Below are 19,828 nucleotides of genomic sequence, written 5' to 3'. Positions count from 1 at the left end.
ATATATTTTATCTGTCGTTTTTTTTTTTTGCCAGAGTTTTCCCAATATGAATAAAGCTTTTGCCTCACTAAGACTTTGCAGTCAAATCATATAAAATATCAAATGCATTATAAAGAAGAAAAAAAGCAAAGAAAATCATATTATAAAAAAAGGAAAGAGAAAGGAAAAAATTTCCCCCTTTTTTTTAGTGCATTGCTAAAAAAAAAATAAAGGGCTCACTTAGGAGATGCTACAGAATATACCTTATGAGACTCTTTTAGTGTTTCGGTTTACATTTATAAAAAAAGGGGTCATGTCCGATATTATATAATAGTATTTGAATTATGTATGATACCATAAAGTATACTTTTTAACCAATCCAAAAAAATCTAATTGAAAACGAAAATATATTTCATAATAAAAAAATGGATGCGATTTCTTATGTGAAATTCAATATGAAAAATGTATATATATATATATATATATATATATATTTGTATTGTTGTGTGTTCTTTTATAGATATAGATCCCGGGATTATAGCCTTAAAGTCATAAAAGAAACAATCTAAGCATGCAAGTTCTTTTAAGAAAATTATCAGACACTTTGGAAAAATAGTGATTGAGATTTGAGAGTCTAAGACAGTGTCTTCAGATATTTTAAATCTTAAACACATTACCTTTTCGAAGGTCAAATGATTAAATTCGTAGTGTAGAAGTTTGATGTATATTTATATAGGAGGGAGAAATGATCTTATGTGATGACGTCCATTGAAAGTCCAGTGGAACATATCTGCAATCGACGGTTAAGATTTCATTTTCATCCATTTACAATATGTTATTTTTCAGGATCTTACATTTACATTTTTGTCTCTTATCAAATATCACGCGTAAAATACTAAATAGAATTCCAAACAGCACAGCAGGCCGTTTCGTCGAAATGGAGCCGCACACCGTGCCGTTTTACCCTTGGGTCATCTTTCCCTCAAGCAGTACCCTCTCAATTCACAAAAGATATACAAACTTCTCTTCAATCTAAAAGTATAACCAAGAATCGAATCTACACAACCTCTCACTGATCATTCCCTCGAGCGTATCGATCCGTTTCACCGTCATTCTTCGAGCACCGAGCTGATAACCTGAATGTTACGGCAAAATACAGAATCAGATTGATCAAACTCAACATCGTTAGCACCCAGTAATAGTTATCCAACCGGCTCTTGTCTATCGTGTCCTGAAACCATTTCCCTCCGCTTACTCTGCTCAACACCCTAACCAGAACGATACTGCTTGTCATCCCGACCCCGCACACGCCCACGTTGAGCAGAACCATGTACCTGCTCATCTGTTCGGGAACCGTCTCTTCCAAGTGAAGTGCAAAGCTGTTTTCGTAGATTCCCGTTATCGAACCGAGCAGAATGTACTGAGGTAGAAGCCATAGTACACTCATGGGGACGGCGGTTTCGGAGAGAAATCCCCGAGTTTTCGTTACTCTCAGCCTCCTAGCCTCGACATGCCCCGCAATGAGGCAGCAGAATATCGATAGGATTATGGAAACCGGGATACCATGCGGAGATTTCGTCATGCCATGGCGTTTGGAAGCTCTGAGGCATAATTCTCGAGACCCAAGTCTTGCAGCCTCGCTGAAGAGTAAGAGGAGGGGGAGGGGTAAGTTCCATGATCCGATCTTGGTGTCCATATGGTTCGCTTGTTCGAGAAAGAAAGTGTTTCCGAGGGAGAAAACCACTCCGGATATGATGGATGTGGTGAATAAAGGAACTGTGTGCATGACACTTTTGGTTTCCTCCACTTCTGTCACTCTGCAGAGTGTCCATCTGTTCTTCCTCTGTTGCTCCAATGGCTCCGAGGGTAGTATCATCGCAGCTCGATCCAGACACCTATGGTTTGGAAAGAAAGCGTTCAGAGACAAGACATGAATCCATGATGCAGTAACTGGAAATGTCGGTTTTGAACTAATAAGGGCAGGAAAAGTATAAAACTTGAACCTGAATCCACTCGTATGGGGCTTCAGATCTGGATCAAGCTCGGGTTGTTCATAGAGTTGTGCTGGATTGTTCGGGTTTCTGCAGGATATTTTGAAACCAGAAGCCACGAAGACCCGGAATATGGTTGTGAGAGGGCTCCCTTCAGGTTTTTCCTTTTTGTATGAACAGAAACCGGAGAGAAAAACCAGCATGGCTACCACCTCACACCCGGCAGGAATCACGAATCTTACAAACCATGGATTTATCTGAGGAATCGCTACAGCAGCTAGCAAAGGGAAGATGAAATTCCCGACATTTCCGATGACAAAGCCAATGAGCATTGCAGGATCATCCCTTTTTGCATTTTCTTCTATTTGATCTTCCGTGAATGCTCCCAAGGATATCGAGTGGCCGAATATGCCGATGGATATCACTGCCAGTGCAGTGTAGAAAAGAAGCCTCTGCCCTTCTCCAATGCATCCAGACTCAATCGCATTACAGAAAACACTGCCACTGGAAAAAATCGGCGATGCTGATACGGACAAGAACCCAAAACCCTAAACATGAGATGCTTACATGTTTCAGTCTTCAATCCATGTAGAAACCGACAAATTTAAACCGTAAAAAAAAAAAAACAAATCTCTGCAAAAGAGAATGAAAGGTTAAGCTCTTACCAAACTTAAAGCTATAGTGGAGAGGAAGAGCATCCAAAAGTGACCAAGATATGCATCAACTAGGAATTGCATGACGAGATGGCCGACGGCAGATACACCCGCAAACACATTCACGATAGCAGCAGCGTCTGTAAACTTCAGTTTCCACGCGTTTGTCAAGTACAGCATCAACATCCAGAGGGTAAACCATGCAATAGTAAAAACCCACGACAGAACTGCCAAATCAAAGCAGAAATGGAAGCTCATCAAACAGTCACAAATGGAGAAACCGATGGAGCATTTCAGAACAAAATCATTAACCAAACAATTATCGTAATAAAAAGCTAAAACAAGAAAAATTAATGGCCAAGATCAAGGATTGCCTCGGAGATACTAATAGAAATCTCAATCGGACATCGTAGATGTTTGCATCAAAGGTAACACGAATCATTTGCAGCACAGACAAACTGTCGAAGAGAACGTAATTCCGACTCACCGATGACTCTGAGAAAGGATGCCATTGGAGCATGACCCAAGAAATCAATATCAAAAGAATCAATGACCAAAGAAAGGGCAATGCCGAAACACAATCATCGAGACAAAGATCATACGGTGTTGTATCAAACACAGAAGATGAAGAACTGAGCTGAACACCGCAGGTTTTGAGTCTTTTGACCAACATCCATTCAATCATAGAGACCAAAACTGTGCAGAGCAAAAATGGAGGCAAAGACGTGTACAAATTCATATAAAATTTACGGAACCGGCGAAGAAATTCTAAGATATTCTGATTGCACTACTGTTGTTTGGCTTGGTCAAAAGCAGATATTCTAATCAATGCAATAGAATTTATATTCAGATTTCAGAATAAATAAACAAATGATCGTCGAAGAAACCAGTTCATTGTCAGCACATATCCTCGATGGCAGAAGGATTATATAATTTTTCATTTGATTAATGGAATCAAAGCAGAGTCGCAGAGTCGCAACACCTTAATGCCAGAAGTTTCTCGGGAAACGAACAGCCTCCCACGAAAACGTTTCTCCGCATCATCCATGTAGATTTTAACGAATCGGACCATCGCAGGAACACAGGAATTCAAACGCGTACCCCGCACATGATCCTTTCGTCCATGTCAACCGTAGCACCAGAAACCTTGGCGCAGGGCCAGATTTTCTGTCTCAGAACACCTGTTCGGATATGGATCGCCGGAGATGGAGGATGATGAAGGAACATCGCCGCCTCCGGCGCCTTCCATCCTTTCCCGCCATGATCACTGTCGGAAAACGTAGAGGAAAACAGTAGTCTTCGTTGGCCTGGGAGGGCGCGCACAGACTCGCCGGCCGAGCCGACGCCAAAGCACGCGCCGCCGCGTCCGTAACACAGCCTTAAAATGTTCGATAGATTCTGAATAGGTCAGGCCCATTGTTTATATTTGGGCTCAAAGGCCCAAATCATTAAAATTTTATAATCCACGGATAATAATTTTACACCTAAAACTTGTACGGGCTAAGTCTCATTTTGACATATTTGGCCCAAAGCCCAAATCCTTCACGGGTTTTTAAAACAAAAAAAACATATTGATTCTACAATTCATTCAAATAAAATTTTAAATTATTTTTAAAATATCTGATTCGAGTGATTTATTTATAAAGGTATACGATTGTAAATTATATTATACCGAGCGCGTAGTTGTAAAATTTACAATGAATTTTTCTAAATTGTTAGATCTTTTCAATTAAATTTATAGAAACAATATATATATATATATATATATATGTATTTAATTAATGGGATTTTTTTTAAAGCACATTATAGATTCAGAGAGAACTCGCATTAAAAAATTGTGCATTTGCCACGTGTCGAAACGTCAGAGGATGTGGACAAATCAACAACTCAAGACGCATCGTCCGGTGGAGATAAGGAAGGAGACAATTAGACAGCAGAGGGAGGAAGACACTTCGTTTTGTCCGTACACTGGAACAGGAAGAACAGAACAATGGAAATCTACGGTCGAATCGTCGGTTTGAAATGTCCCAGATTCCTTCTCAGAAACCCTAAATCTCCTTCATCATCTTCTTCTTCTCCTTCTTCTCGATTCCTCTGTTCGCGAAGAGATCCCGACGAGCCCTCTCGGAAGAACGGCGACGACAACGGTGAGAGATTCAGTTTCTTTTCAATCAGAGTGGTTCTTGTAAGAATTTCGACAAAATTCTACGTAGATTCAGATTCGTGTTCTCGTAATCTGTAGTGGGTCTGTTGCGATGTAGAATCCAAAGCTTATTTCAAACTGAGCCTTTGTGGGCATTGAGAGAACGTAAGATTCTGTGGATCAAAGATTGAATCTTTAGATATGAACAGATGAGATTCAGATTCGAACACATTCAAGTGATTGATCCCAACGATGTAGCTACTAGCCAATGAAATTGATCATATAGATTTAAACCAAACTCGTTCATTGATCTTTCTCTCTCTCCTTGCGTGTTTTCTTGAACCACACAAGTGTTTCCATTAGCTTTAAACATAAAATCAGTTGTATAGTTTGTATATCGCTGTATAAGCGGGCGTATATGTTTGGTAAGCCTATTTAAGATGCACAGTTGCATGGTTGAATGCATAGCAGAAGTTTAACAAACTCTTCTGCTTCATTTTCTCGGTTTCTCCCCTCTGCTCCTCATTTTCCCGGCTTTTCTCGTCTGCCAAACACATTCTTGTTTGGACCTGAGAAAAGAGTGAGGTGAGTGGAATCAGAGCTGGTGAAGTTTCGTGTGATAATGCCTGACTAAAAACCTCTCCTTCTGTGTCTCCGCAGGTGATAAGTCTTCCACGGATTGGGACAAGGCATGGAAGAGCTTCAAGAACCGAAGCAAGAAGACTCTGTTTCCGAGGTTTTCAGCCGACAAGTACGTGAGCTGGAATCCTCGGCGGTCGGAGTATCCGCTGTCCGAAGAGGTCGATCCCATCAAGAGAACGGAGAGGTCTAACCTCATGCTGTGGACAAGTCCCCAGTTCACTCTGGTCGGCGCCATTGTCATCCTCTCCTTCCTCCTTCTCTACACCATTCTTGCTCCTGTCAAGTGATTTACAACGTGTTCTTGATGTTTTCCTGCAACTGGGTTCGTCGCCCTGAGAGAGGAAGAAAAGAGGCAAGTGCTCGTGATGATGATTTGACTTCGGTCAAGGCCATGTATAGTGATTGTTGATATCCAAAGATTCTATATGAACATAACCTTTTTTTTTTTTTGGTTAAGAACCTCGTAATATATAAAACAATCAAACTAGTTGTTAATGCCAATCCAAAGCAAATGGATTCTGAAAGTTCTGTTCTCGATCTGGCAAATAGATAGGGGTGTCGAAATGGCCGGACCAAGCAGGAACCGGCCCGACCCGAAACATGATCGGACCTAAAACCTTCGGCTCCGAAATCCGATTCTATTAGTTTTTTTCGGATTCGAACCTGGATTCGGGTTTGAATATTAGAAAAAAAAAAGTACAAAAAATAAAATATAAAACAAGTTAAAGAAAATTAAAATACAAAAACTTTAATACATTTAGGGATAATAAAAAGATGAAATTCAATAACAAAGTTATAAATTTTGCTTTAATGGCCATTCAAATTTGAATTCTTTAGTTTTATATAATAAGAACTTTGTTTAAAATATTAAATTACTATATTTTTTTGCAAAAAAATAATTAGAAGATTAATTTTTATAAAAAGTCTCACTGATCTAATTCAATTCAAAGTTGTTGGAAATGCCTTGACTGAAACTTCTGCTGAAATTAGAGGGTTAGTAAGGGTAGAAAAGTAATTAGTCAGGGAAGTTAGTTGAAGTCTGTTAACTCTGCGTATTATAAGCAGAGGATCTTCTTCCTCCTCCTGTAATTTTTCTTTTTCTTGAATACTCTTCATATTCTGGGTTTTGGGGAGAGATTTCAGAGAGAGAGAGTTCCTCAGTCCTTTGTAAATCTCAAGTTGTAACCTCAGGGAATCACTAGTGAATTGCCAATTCCACTTGGCCGAGACGTAGGATCATCAAGATCCGAACTCGTTAAGTTTCTGGTGTTCGTCTTCTACTTTCGGATCTGTTCTTGGTCGTGTGTGAGTTCTGGGAAATCGTCAACAAGGAGAATTCGCAGTACAACTGGTATCAGAGCCCCGTTCAGATCCAGGGAACATTGCTTGTACAAGAACCGAATCCAGGTGATCAGTTTTTTCAACTCATCTCTTTCTTGAGTCTCAGAAAAGCTTATTGACCGGGTATGGCTTCTGCGCCAATGGTGGTAAAATTGGATGTGGAGAAGTATGATGGGAAAGGCGATTTCTCATTATGGAAGGATAAGGTTCTGGCAAGCTTGAACATTCTACAATTGAGCGATACCATAAAGGACGGATATGTTTTGGGAATAAAGGATTCACATGAAGAATCTGATGAACCCAGAACAAAGTCTGAAGAAGAAGGTAAGAAACCCGAAATAAAGAAGAAAACAGGCTTATCTCAAGAACTCAGACTCGAGAAGAGTCAAAGAGTTAGGAATCTGATCTTTCTCTGCTTAGGAGATCAGATCATGAGAAAGGTAAAAGGAGAACAATTTGCCGAAGGGATTTGGAAAGCCTTGGAGCGGGAGTTCGTGCATAAAACAATGCCGAACAAAATGTACCTAAAACAAAAGCTTTATGGGTATAAGATGGATGAAACAAAGACAATGGAGGACAATGTGGATATGTTTCTGAAGCTGATAAGCGATTTATCATCTCTGCAAATCGAGATCCCAGAAGAGGATCAGATTATGTATCTTTTGAATGCTTTACCAGAAAGGTATGAACCATTAAGGGATACAATCAGATTCTCTAGGAAGGAAGAAATAACCATGGAAGACATCACATCTGCTATATACTCAAAGGAGCTGGAGTTCAAATCAAAAGGCAAGGTTAGCTCAGGGGAAGGTTTGCTTGTCAAAGGTAAACCAGAAAAGAAAGAATTCAGGAACAAGAAAGGAAAATCTGGAAAAGGGAAAAGCAAACCAAAGACCAAAAGTGAAACTGGTTGCTGGTTTTGCGGGAAGGAAGGCCATTTTAAACGAGAATGCCGAAATAGGAAGAAATTCCTGGAGGAACAAGGAAAAACAACAGGGGAGGCAGCAGCAGCCACTTCAGGAAAAGATGAAGAAACGGAAGTACTGACAGTATCTGAAAAAGAACCCAAAGAACAATGGATCCTAGACTCTGGCTGTACATATCACATGACTCCAAGGAGGGATTGGTTTTCAAACTTCCAAGAAACTGCAGGTGGAAGAGTACTGATGGGAAATAACGGATCATGTGAGGTAAAAGGAATAGGAGACGTGAAAATAAAGTTTCATGATGGAAAGATAAGAATTCTGAGTCAAGTAAGATTCATACCGGATCTGAAAAGGAACCTCATATCTTTGGGATCTTTAGATAATCTTGGTATGGTCTATAAATCCCAAGGAGGAAAGCTCGAGGTCTACAAAGGAAAGGTGCAAGTAATGTGTGGTCTGCTTCAACAAGGTCTGTATGTACTCCAAGGAGAAACCTTAGAAGGTGAAACCAATGTCTCTGTATCAGAAGACGAGACTAAAATCTGGCATAGAAGACTAGGGCATATGAGTAACAGAGGAATGCAAGTAATGATACAGAAAGGTCTACTGAACAAAGACAAGGTTAAGACTCTCGCGTTTTGTGAAGACTGTGTTATGGGCAAAACTCATAGAGTAAGTTTTGGAAGAGGAAAACACATCTCAGAAAACGTCTTGGACTACATTCACTCAGATTTATGGGGATCCTCCAGTGTAAGCCCTACTCTAGGAAAAGCCAAGTATTTCATATCCTTCATTGATGACAAATCAAGAAAGGTATGGATTTACTTGCTTAAAACCAAAGATGAGGCTCTGTCAAGATTTAAAGAATGGAAGAGCATGGTTGAGACACAAACAGAAAGAAGAGTCAAAATTCTGAGAACCGACAATGGGCTTGAATACTGCAACACACAATTCGATCACTTCTGTCAAGAAAATGGGATCAAAAGGCACAGGACATGCACATATACTCCTCAACAAAACGGAGTAGCCGAACGCATGAATAGGACCATAATGGAAAGGGTAAGAAGCTTGCTCAGTGACTCAGGATTAGGAGAAGAATTTTGGGGTGAAGCAGCTGCAACAGCTGTCTATCTGATCAACATGTCGCCATCAAGTGCCATAGACATGAACCTACCCGAACAAGTCTGGAATGGAAGGGAACCAAGTCTGGGACACTTAAAAAGATTTGGTTGTGCGGTCTATGAGCACATCAGTCAAGGGAAACTAAAACCAAGAGCAAGAAAAGGATACTTCATGGGATACCCATCCGGAACCAAAGGATACAGAATATGGCTACCTGCAGAAAGGAAAGTGATAATAAGCAGGGACGTCATATTCAAAGAAGATGAAGTATACAAGGACCAAAATAAAGGAACTCATGAAGACACAGAAATAAAAGAGAAACCTGTGAATTCATTGAGAATAGGGGTCACAGCTGGATCAGAAACCAGAGAAATTCAAAACCTTAGAGAATCCCTAACTCAAGGTGGAGGAATTCAAGAAAATCCAGAAGAGACAGAACAATGGAATGATCATCTATCTGAATCAGAAACAGAAGATCATGAAGAAGAGCTTGACGAAGTTAATGAAAGTCTGAGGAATTATCAGCTAGCCAGAGACAGATCAAGAAGACAGATTCAACCACCTCAAAGATTTAGAGAAGAAAATACCTCAGCTTTTGCATTAGCTGCTGCGTCAGAACTGGATGAAGAAGAACCAAGAAGCTTCCAACAGGCTCTACAAACAAGAGACAAAATTAAATGGTTACAGGCCATGAAGGAGGAAATGGAGTCCCTGTATAAGAATGAAACATGGATACTGGTTAAGAAGCAGAAAAGTCAGAAGGTAATAGGATGTAAATGGGTTTTCAAAAGAAAACCAGGAATCCCAGGAGTTGAAGAGCCAAGATTCAAAGCTAGATTAGTAGCTAAAGGATACTCTCAGACCGAAGGTGTTGATTACAATGAGATCTACTCTCCTGTGGTGAAACACGTATCGATAAGACTACTATTAGCACTTACAGCTACAAGGGATCTGGAACTAGAACAACTAGATGTCAAAACTGCTTTCTTACACGGTGAACTAGAAGAAGAGATTCTGATGACACAGCCAGAAGGGTTTAAGGTGTCTGGAAAGGAAGACTGGGTGTGCAGACTAAAGAAGTCACTTTATGGTCTGAAGCAATCACCAAGACAATGGAACATCAGATTCGATAACTTCATAACAGAAAAGGGATTCTCACGCAGCAAACATGACTTCTGCGTGTATTACAGAAAGGTAAAACAGGACTCCTACATATATCTACTAATATATGTAGATGACATGCTTTTAGCAGCAAATAGTAAAGAAGACATAAAGGAGGTAAAGAAGATGCTTGGAGCTGAGTTTGATATGAAAGATTTAGGAAAAGCAAGCAGAATCTTGGGCATGAACATACAGAGAGACAGATCAAAAGGAATCTTGACTGTGTCTCAAAAGGAATATCTTCAGAAAGTGGTTAACAACTTCAGTATGGCAGATGCTAAACCAGTCAAAACTGCCATGGGATCCCACTTCAAACTCAGAAGCTCACAACCAGAAGACGAGGTGCTAAACCTGGACACGACTCCATACTTAAACGCAGTCGGAAGCATCATGTATGGCATGATTGGCACAAGACCTGATTTAGCCCACAGCGTGGGGTTGATAAGCAGATTCATGAGCAACCCCAATAAGGATCACTGGACAGCAGTCAAATGGGTACTCCGATACATCAAAGGAACACTTGATAAGAAGTTGGTCTACTGTAAGGAATCAGATTTCGAGCTAATCGGATATTGTGACTCAGACTATGCCACTGATCTAGATAAGAGAAGATCAATCACCGGGTACGTCTTCACCATAGGAGGAAGTGTCATAAGCTGGAGGTCCGGCCTTCAACAAGTAACAGCGCTATCAACAACAGAAGCAGAGTATATGGCACTAGCTGAACCTGTCAAAGAAGCTTTGTGGCTAAAAGGACTCACACAGGAACTCGGAATCAAACAGAGAACTGTCAAAATCTTCTGTGACTCTCAAAGTGCCATATGCCTAGCGAAAAACAATGTGCATCATGAAAGGACAAAGCATATAGATGTGAGATTCCACTTCCTGAGAGAAGTAATCACAGAAGGGAAGATTCAAGTCTTGAAGATAGACACTCAAACAAATCCAGCAGACATGCTCACAAAGCCACTTCCAGTCGACAAGTTCAACCGAGCTCTGAGTTTTCTCAGAGTCACCGGCGGATAACGCTGGTAAGACCCTGTCAAGGGGTATATAAAATGGGTTGGTAAACTTCACTAGTGATGAGAGGAAAAGATTCTCATAGTTTCAGCAGAGGACAATCAAGGCAAGGTGGAGTTTGTTGGAAATGCCTTGACTGAAACTTCTGCTGAAATTAGAGGGTTAGTAAGGGTAGAAAAGTAATTAGTCAGGGAAGTTAGTTGAAGTCTGTTAACTCTGCGTATTATAAGCAGAGGATCTTCTTCCTCCTCCTGTAATTTTTCTTTTTCTTGAATACTCTTCATATTCTGGGTTTTGGGGAGAGATTTCAGAGAGAGAGAGTTCCTCAGTCCTTTGTAAATCTCAAGTTGTAACCTCAGGGAATCACTAGTGAATTGCCAATTCCACTTGGCCGAGACGTAGGATCATCAAGATCCGAACTCGTTAAGTTTCTGGTGTTCGTCTTCTACTTTCGGATCTGTTCTTGGTCGTGTGTGAGTTCTGGGAAATCGTCAACAAGGAGAATTCGCAGTACAAAAGTTCATATAGTTTTATTAAAATCTGAAATAACGGAATCCGTCATTTGTATCTTGATTTCTCCGTTCCCTCGATTAGGCTTTGTCATGTATAAATTTTGTGATCCAAATTGTTACAAATTAATGTTTTTATGTATTGGGCAATTGAGACTATTTGAAAATTATATATATATATATATATATAAGAGTAACCAAAATATAAGAATAAGAGAGTATGAAAATGTTTAAATTCATATTCGATCCTACAAAATACAAATATAGGAGGTAACATTCTCTAAAAAAATATATCAGAGTTTCCAAATAGATATACATTTTTGTACACAAACAGACTTTATTTAAAAAAATTATATCCATACAAACTTTAAAAAGTCATCGAAGTTTTAGAAACAGTATTAGAATATATCGATATTTTTAACATTTTAAAATATTAATATGTATTTTAAACGATATTTTGCATTATAGTTTTTAAAATATAATATTGTATATTATAATAAATATTGTGACAGGATCTTATAATATTTAAAATTTTATAAACAAAGTATTTATTTGAGATTTTTTTTAATAATTGAAGTGTGTTTTTATGTGATTTACGGGAATTTTTGAATTCTAACAAAAAATAATTTCCTAAAATTTCAGATTTGGACAGGTGGGAAGAAGAAAGACACCATTGAGCAAACTACAGTTGAGTTCGAGTTAATGGACATTAAACTTGGATGAATTAAATGTAAGCCATTTATTACATCAAATACAAATTAGATTTTGTATCCACGTTCGACGTTGACTTTTGAAACATTACGTTGCTCTAGAATTGATTATATTATATGACACGATTCATGTTTTTCTCTCCTTCCAATTTCAACCCCATGCGTTTTTATATGAAATTAAGTGTGTAACGGTTAAATTTATAAAATTACCAAATTCTAATGTAATTTTAAATTTATTTTATTGATTATAAGTAAAATAATAAAAAATAAATTAAATTAAATAATTCACTAAATCCGACATAAAAAGTCGAATTTGTATAAAATTGTTATTTTATTGGTTCTAATATTATATAACTTTAAGGTATTTTTTTAATATAAATATAGATAATCATTTCGATTCGGTTAAACAAAACCGAAACTATCATAACCAAATAACACATACAATATAACTATATCTAACTTCAATCCGATATAAGAAAAAATCAAATTAGTGTAAAATTTTAAAAATTCTATTTACAAACCAAATATGAAAATCGACAAATTTATCAATAACAATCAAACATAGACTGAATCAAAATTATGTAAACCAAATCCGCACGAAAATAATATCTATTTAATTTTTCTAAACCCTAAAAAGAATAAGAAGAAAAAACTAAACATAATCAAACCAAAATCCAGAAAATATACGGAATACTTATTTTCTCTGATTTAATTTTTTTTTTTGGGTCAGTGTCTCACGCACGTGTTCAAATCCAGCTTCACGCGGATTCAACCAACGAGACACGTATCCAACGAAGTTCGCACCTAACTGTGTTATGTAACCAAAACGACGTCATCTTCCTCCCTTCGGTTCCAACTAACTTTCAAAGGTCCCTTCTCTTCCCCCAACTAACGTTCAAACCCTTAACGCAACCAAACAAAAAACCATATCTGCAAGCTTCTCATGTACCCTGTTTCGGCTTCCAGCTCCACCTCCGCCAATCACGAATCGCCACATAGACTAGCCACGTGACACGTGGATCATCCTGTTTCCCCTTCTCAGGGCACGCGCCATAATCAAGAGCCGCAGACGGATAAGCTCTGTTACAAAAGGAGACTCTCTCTCTCTCTCTTTCTCGTATCGTTCTGCAACGTCTGGATGAGCTTCAGATCTTCACGAGTTGACCCAGTGAGTCTCCTCGTTTCTTCCTCCTCTGTGGTGCTGAATTCGAAAGCTTTAGCCTTTTAAGATAGATTCGGAGATCAGGGCTTTTCTAGTTTCATTTCCAAACTGCCTCTCAACATCTTAAGTTTCGGTTTGGTTTTATGATCTATCGCTGATCTTTCCTTTCTCTTTCGCTGATTTATCTGCTTATCTCGTGGCATCACGTCATGTTTACGCTGTTGTGACTTTAAATACCTTTTCTTACAACATCAGACGGAAATCTGTGGATCTTTCAGGTTATCTGAAATCGGGTTACCGAGTTTTCGAGCGTAGAATTCAACACTTCGATTGGAAAAAAAATGGAGATGAAGGAGGCAGAAAGAGTGGTAATAGCTAGACCGATTGCCTCGAGGCCTTCGTGTTCGGGTTTCAGGACGTTTACGGAGCTTCTGACTAAGTCAGTTAACGTCTCTCCACAAAAGATTTGCCCTGAAACCGTTGTTGTTTCGGCTATAAAGCCGAAGACTCTAAGGTTCAGACCGTCGGGGAATGGCGAAGCTTCGGCTATGTTTTCTCGGGTAATCTCCCGCAATCTGGCTCTCTTGTTATTGTTCTTCCGATTCTTCTTTCATCGATTCTTGACTGTTTTTATTTGTCTGAAAATTTATAGGGCCAAGTCTCTGCTAACGGTAACGAGAACAAGCTTGAAGATAACAGAAACTATGTTGTCTATAAGCCTAAAGCAAAGGTTGTGTCCAAGGCGACGATCTCGGCTTTGGCGAATATGGTAAGTGATTTCAGTTTCAAGATTACGACTTTGTGACGATACGAACGGAAATTTATCGACTTTTTTTTTCGTTATAGCTTCAGGGGAAGGTAAGTGTAGATCTTCAAGAACCCTTGAAACAGACAGAAGTGTTCCTGCAGACATGGAGCCGCCAAAACAGACAGAACCATCCTTGTCCGAATCTTGTTCAGAAAGTTCCAAACTTTTCGGAACTGAATGCTAGATCTTCCGAAACATCGAGGGGAGATCGGTCTTGTCTCGACGGGTATAACTGGAGGAAATACGGGCAGAAGCAAGTGAAAGGGAGCGAGTGTCCGAGGAGTTATTACAAGTGCACGCATCTGAACTGTCCAGTGAAGAAGAAGGTAGAGAGATCATTAGACGGCCAGATATCAGAGATTGTGTACCAGGGTGAACACAATCACCCGAAACCTTGTCTTCCACCCCGACGAAGTTCCTCATCAGCCTCGCAGAAATTAGGGTTTGCTTCTTCGGGATCGCCCCATCAAGAGCCTCTGGTCTATTCCCAGTGGAGGAATCGTCATCAGTTCAGCGGGAGAAACGACTGGTCTGAAGGTAGGGTGGAGAACAGGAAAGGGGTAAGTGTTTCGGCGAATTCTGAATTCGCTGTCCCGAGGGCGGGAAACTCAGCTGCTGGAGCTTCGGATTCTTGTTGTCGGAGCGGCGAGTGTGATGAAACTAGCAAAGGATTTGATGGAGAGATTGATGACCCCAAATCAAAGAGAAGGTAAGAGATGTTTTTAGCATTTAACTCAAACCCTACACCCTAAACCCTAAATCCCGAAACCCTAAACCATACGAAAGTCTAAATTCTTGGAACACAAATCCAAAGAGACAGGATCTCGGATCAAAACACGAAGATCTTTCACCGCTAATTCACGTTCGATCTTTTTCTCTCCCTACAGAAAGAACGAGCATCAAACCAGCGAAACTGGCGTTTCAGAGGACTGTTCAGGAGAACCGAGAGGACAATCTCAGGGTTCAGTGGACTCGGATGCTCTCGAAGACGGATTCCGCTGGAGAAAGTACGGACAGAAAGTCGTCGGAGGAAATCCATTCCCCAGGTTCCCAAAAACAGATACCGAGCTTCAAGAACATTGCCGATCGAGTTTTTGTTTCTTTCCATATCAGATCTTTTTCTGAAACATTGATCTTGATCTTGTTCAGGAGCTACTACAGATGCACGAGCACGAATTGCAGAGCAAGAAAGCACGTGGAGAGAGCGTCTGATGATCCGCGAGCTTTCATTACAACCTACGAAGGCAAACACAACCACCAGATGCCCTTCAGGCCGCCTTCTTCGCTTCTTGAACATTCCAAGTAGCTGCTGCCAAGAAGATTCCGGAATCTTCTAGAAGTTTATATATATGAGAAACAAAAAAAAACTTGAGAGTTTCATTCTTGGGCGAAAATGTTTGCTTTGTCTGCATTATTACAGTAGGTCAAAACATTGATTTATATGTGTTTTTCATTTCATGTTGTTTGTAATATTTCCTCTCAAGATTTGAAATTAATTTCAAGGATATAAAATCTTCAACTGTTTTTATATAATTTGCATTGCGAATCATCCATTTTTTCCCCCTCTTTTCAATACCGTATTCAGCAAGTAAAGCCCGTGCGAATATGTTAGGTGTGTTTAATGTCGTCTTTTCTTCTCTCTCTCTCTCTCTTTTTTGTCTTTATTATTGCAATTTTTAATATTGGATTTCACAAAAAAAAATATTGCTTTTGGCATTATTAATATTAAAAAAAATGGTATTTTCTTACGAAAAAAAAAATTGGAGTAAGGTGGAGTTCGGAGATTCGATTTACCAAATGAAATAAACGTAATTAATCTCTCTCGCTGGATAATAAAAATTATTAGGTTGATTAATTAAAACATATAGAATTGAAACTCCAGTCTTGTTGGATCGGATGTTACACCATTAAAATTTAAAACACATAATTCATTATATTTTACACAACAAATTGCTTTAAATAATTCATATTATACACACGATCTATCCTGAAGTCACGTTTTACTTTTGAAATTTTAAATTAACCAACAATTTAGCACATGGCTAAAATAATAAATACATTATAAAAGGAAAAAATATAATATTTTACTTAGAGCACATAATTTTTTTATTATCAAAGATAAAGAAAAATTGCATGTAAATAACTGAGTTTTTACAAAAATCCCAAATAAATATTTAAATTATAAAATTCTCAAATAAATATCTAAACTTTTCAAAACTTTTTTTTTGGTAAAATAACATTTTCAAAACTTTCTATATAAATATCTAAACTTTTAAAAATTTACTAAATAAAACAAAAAAAAAATCTATTAACGACGTTAAACTTATAACGGAGTCTGTCGATAATTGATGACTTAGTCGTTAGCGAATATTGTATTATTTGGTAAAAATAACCAAAAGTTTTGAAAAATTCAGGTATTTGTTTGAGAATTTTATAGTTTATGTATTTATTTGCGATTTTTGTAAAAGTTTAGGTATTTAGATAAGATTTTATTTTGAAAACAATAAGTTAAAATTACAGAAATATTTGAACTTTGACTTTGACGGTCACCGCGGCTCACGATGTAATGTTATCTGGACATTCAACCTATTTTTAAGCCTTCCAACTATCATTTTGCATAACTAGAAACACCAAATATAGGTAATCCAACGATGACGGCAGTGAAAGCCAAATGACCTCCTACAGCAATGGAAATCTTTATTTAGCACCCATCCATCTTTTTTTTGCACTATATAAGCATCGATATTTCCCCCACGATGATTTCCCACAACACCAACATTGTTTTTCTCCAAAAAAAAAAAAAGAAAATTCGAGAATTTTAAGACATAAGAACATCGATTACGAGGATGATGATGTGGAAAAGGGTCGCGGCATTGGCCATGGTTGTGATGGTGGTGATGGCGTTTGTGGCTGAAGAGACGGAGGGGAGACAGATTGACTACGGGGCGATAGGTAAGGGCGAGGTCCACCGCTGCAACAAGCTGCATCCCGCCGACTGCCGCAGAGAACGAGTCAACCCTTACCACAGGGGCTGTTCCGTAGAATCGGGATGCCGCCACGACCGCAAATTTGAACCAATACCAAAACCTGTTGTTCGCATCTAAGATTCTCCACCCGTCCGCATAAATACATTCTCTAAATTACTATTATTTAAAAGTAATAATTTTATTTGTTTACTTATTCATTATTTTTCTAAAGGTATAAAAATAATATCCATTTAACTATATATGTATTGTATTTGCTCTATTAGATTTATATATAAAAGAATTATCTAGTAATGAGATCCCAATGTTTTTGTTTTTTGTTTCTTTATTTTTCTGTCCCTAACACTCTAATGAACAATCCAAACATGTCATATGATCAAAGAGGTAGTGGAGAAGACGAACGATCTCCAACACTCTAATGTTGCTACTGTCTTCGGCTCTAAATCTGAAAACACTGTTATTGATCTCGATCCAGCTACAGCCCGGATTCGTCCTCAGCCCTCTGTCCTTCATCTCCTTCCTCACTCTCGCCGCCTCTTTCCAGTACCCGACACTCGCGTACAGATTCGCCAGCTGGACATGAGTCGCTGGGCATTCCGGCTCGAGCACCAGCCTTTCCTCCGAAGCCCTGATCCCCATCCAGACATCGCCATGGACACGGCTCGAGGAAAGCAGAGATCCCCATATGACCGCGTTCGGGTTCATGGGCATGCTCTGGATTAGATGAAATGCCTCTTGTAACAATCCAAATCTGCCCAGGAGATCGACCAGACATGAATAGTGGTCGAGTTCCGGGTCCAGACCGTGTCTGAACATCAACTTGAAGTAGTGTCTTCCTTTTCTTACCAGACCGCCATGTCTGCACGATGACAAGACTCCCAAATAGGTTATTCCATCTGGTTTTATTCTGTTTTCCGTCACCAATTCTTCGAAAAGCTCGATTGCTTGCCTCACAAGGCCGTGCTGGGCATAACCCGCGATCATCGAGTTCCAAGAGACAACATCTGTATCAGGCATTTGGTTGAATATACAGAGAGCGTCCTCCAAGCTTCCGCATTTGCAGTACATCGAGATGAGTGCGTTAGAGATGTGAATGTAAGAAGTGAAACCCAGCTGAAGCGTCTGAGAATGGACGCTTCTTCCTTGACCTAGAGCTCCACTGCCAGTGCAAGCGGTCAAAAGGGTCGTGAACGTGAAATCATTGGCCTTAGAGGCTGAATTTCTCATCTTGGAATACAGTTCCAAACAGATATCCACTCGCCATTCCTGCGCAAACCCTGAAATAACCGCCGTCCATGAAACTACGTTCTTCTCAGGCATTTCGTCGAACGCCTTATACGCGTTGTCAAGCTCACCGAGTTTTCCATAGAGAGCAATCAGCGAAGTTCCCACGTAAACATTGGATATAAACCCAGATTTCAAAGCCAAACAATGAAACCCTAAACCGGTTCGGAAGTCTCGATTCGATCCGCAAGAGCTCACGGCGTGAGACAAATCGCTGGCATCGAATCTCGACCCGTCTTGCTGGATACAGCTACTGTCAGAGCTTGAAGATTCCTCCCGCAGAATCTCGTTGAGAAAGCTCGAGATTCTATCTCTTGACCTCGAGACACCACAGTCCTGAAAGTGATGAATAATACGATGATTCTGGCGAACAGGAGCTCGGTCGGGTTCGGAGGAGATGATATCTAGAACTCTGAGAGCTCGGGCTCGCCTCTCGGCCTCAGATGTCTTGCTCGTTACGACGGAAATCGATAATGATCGAGTGTGACTGGATCTTGTCTGAAGATAATTAATGGCGGCGCTGCATGAAGTTCTTCTGAGACAATACATTAAACTACTTCACTTTCATGGAAAAAAGCCCCCATCAATAAACTTGCCCGAAATCCATTAGCTCGCTGAAGCTAATTATAGGGTTATGAAATGGGATCATAGCCTTAAAACATATGTATATAGGTATATGTTAAGATATAGTTTTGGAAAAAATAATAATATCAGGACTAATGTTTTTTAAATCATAAGATACAAGAAATTACAAGGAGGATTTGATAATTTCATGTTTTTATTAATCGTTTATATATTGTTGAATTTATTGAAAAAATCACTTTTTAAAAAATCTAAATCTAAATTTAAAATGATTTTTTTAATTCTGAACTCATTAACCAATGTATTGGGCCGATGAGGCTTCGGCTCATTAAATAGATTGGGCCATTGACAATGGCTTATATAAAAATTTAATGCCCATTTATTTCGGACCAATTTTAAGTGTAGACCCAATAATTGTCGGCCCAATGTTCAGTTGGGCCTATGTTACATAATGGTACGCTCGCACGTTCTAGAAAGACTTCATATGCCAAATTTCCACTTTTGTTTTCTTTTATTTTTATGGTTTCTTTGGATTTTCCATGGTTATTGAGTTGCAAAACTAGATAAGAACCAATTATAATATAATCTAGAGGAAGTATTTACTAAAATTTATAAATAATTAAAAATAGCTAAACCTCAAACATTAACAAATTTAGATATTTTTAGGATTTTTTTAAATGGAAATATCAAAAATTATATAATTGTGATTCATTTATAATATTAATTAATTATCATAGATTCTTTTTTTAAATTGAGATTAATATGGATATATTAATAAATATAATATATTAAATATAATTAAAAGAGGATT

At 38.8% G+C, this 19,828-nt stretch overlaps 4 protein-coding genes across 5 annotated transcripts; 2 read left to right on the top strand and 2 right to left on the bottom strand.

Annotated features, from left to right (window-relative positions):
* Nucleotides 1–770: 770 nt before the first annotated feature.
* Nucleotides 771–3,969, bottom strand: LOC104806521 (protein NRT1/ PTR FAMILY 5.5). Of its 2 annotated transcripts, XM_010531467.1 has the most exons (5): nucleotides 3,606–3,969; nucleotides 2,636–2,850; nucleotides 1,983–2,518; nucleotides 1,314–1,874; nucleotides 771–1,115 (listed from the first exon to the last, which is right to left on the bottom strand). In XM_010531467.1, exons 2-5 carry the CDS (start codon nucleotides 2,807–2,809, stop codon nucleotides 1,049–1,051), a joined length of 1,338 nt encoding a protein of 445 aa, XP_010529769.1. In that variant the 5' UTR covers nucleotides 2,810–2,850; nucleotides 3,606–3,969; the 3' UTR covers nucleotides 771–1,048. The 2 variants fall into 2 exon arrangements, with proteins under 2 accessions (XP_010529769.1, XP_010529768.1); XM_010531466.1 differs by having other exon boundaries at nucleotides 771–1,874.
* Nucleotides 3,970–4,544: 575 nt separating this feature from the next.
* LOC104806520 lies at nucleotides 4,545–5,907 on the top strand. Its single transcript, XM_010531465.1, has 2 exons — nucleotides 4,545–4,770; nucleotides 5,427–5,907. The coding sequence occupies exons 1-2, from the start codon at nucleotides 4,614–4,616 to the stop codon at nucleotides 5,693–5,695; spliced, it is 426 nt and encodes a 141-aa protein (XP_010529767.1). The 5' UTR covers nucleotides 4,545–4,613; the 3' UTR covers nucleotides 5,696–5,907.
* A 7,263-nt stretch (nucleotides 5,908–13,170) lies between these two features.
* On the top strand, nucleotides 13,171–15,700 carry LOC104806519 (WRKY transcription factor 44-like). Its single transcript, XM_010531464.2, has 6 exons — nucleotides 13,171–13,365; nucleotides 13,638–13,919; nucleotides 14,012–14,128; nucleotides 14,206–14,876; nucleotides 15,055–15,213; nucleotides 15,317–15,700. The coding sequence occupies exons 2-6, from the start codon at nucleotides 13,701–13,703 to the stop codon at nucleotides 15,471–15,473; spliced, it is 1,323 nt and encodes a 440-aa protein (XP_010529766.1). The 5' UTR covers nucleotides 13,171–13,365; nucleotides 13,638–13,700; the 3' UTR covers nucleotides 15,474–15,700.
* A 1,739-nt stretch (nucleotides 15,701–17,439) lies between these two features.
* LOC104806518 (pentatricopeptide repeat-containing protein At2g37320) lies at nucleotides 17,440–19,093 on the bottom strand. Its single transcript, XM_010531463.1, has one exon. It carries the CDS (start codon nucleotides 18,982–18,984, stop codon nucleotides 17,491–17,493), a length of 1,494 nt encoding a protein of 497 aa, XP_010529765.1. The 5' UTR covers nucleotides 18,985–19,093; the 3' UTR covers nucleotides 17,440–17,490.
* Between the last annotated feature and the right edge of the window lie 735 nt (nucleotides 19,094–19,828).

This window comes from Tarenaya hassleriana, unplaced genomic scaffold (genome assembly GCF_000463585.1).
Source record: "Tarenaya hassleriana unplaced genomic scaffold, ASM46358v1 Cleome12, whole genome shotgun sequence".
NCBI lineage: Eukaryota > Viridiplantae > Streptophyta > Magnoliopsida > Brassicales > Cleomaceae > Tarenaya > Tarenaya hassleriana.
Note: the sequence above shows the minus strand (reverse complement) of the source record. Positions and strands in the feature narration are given on the sequence as shown.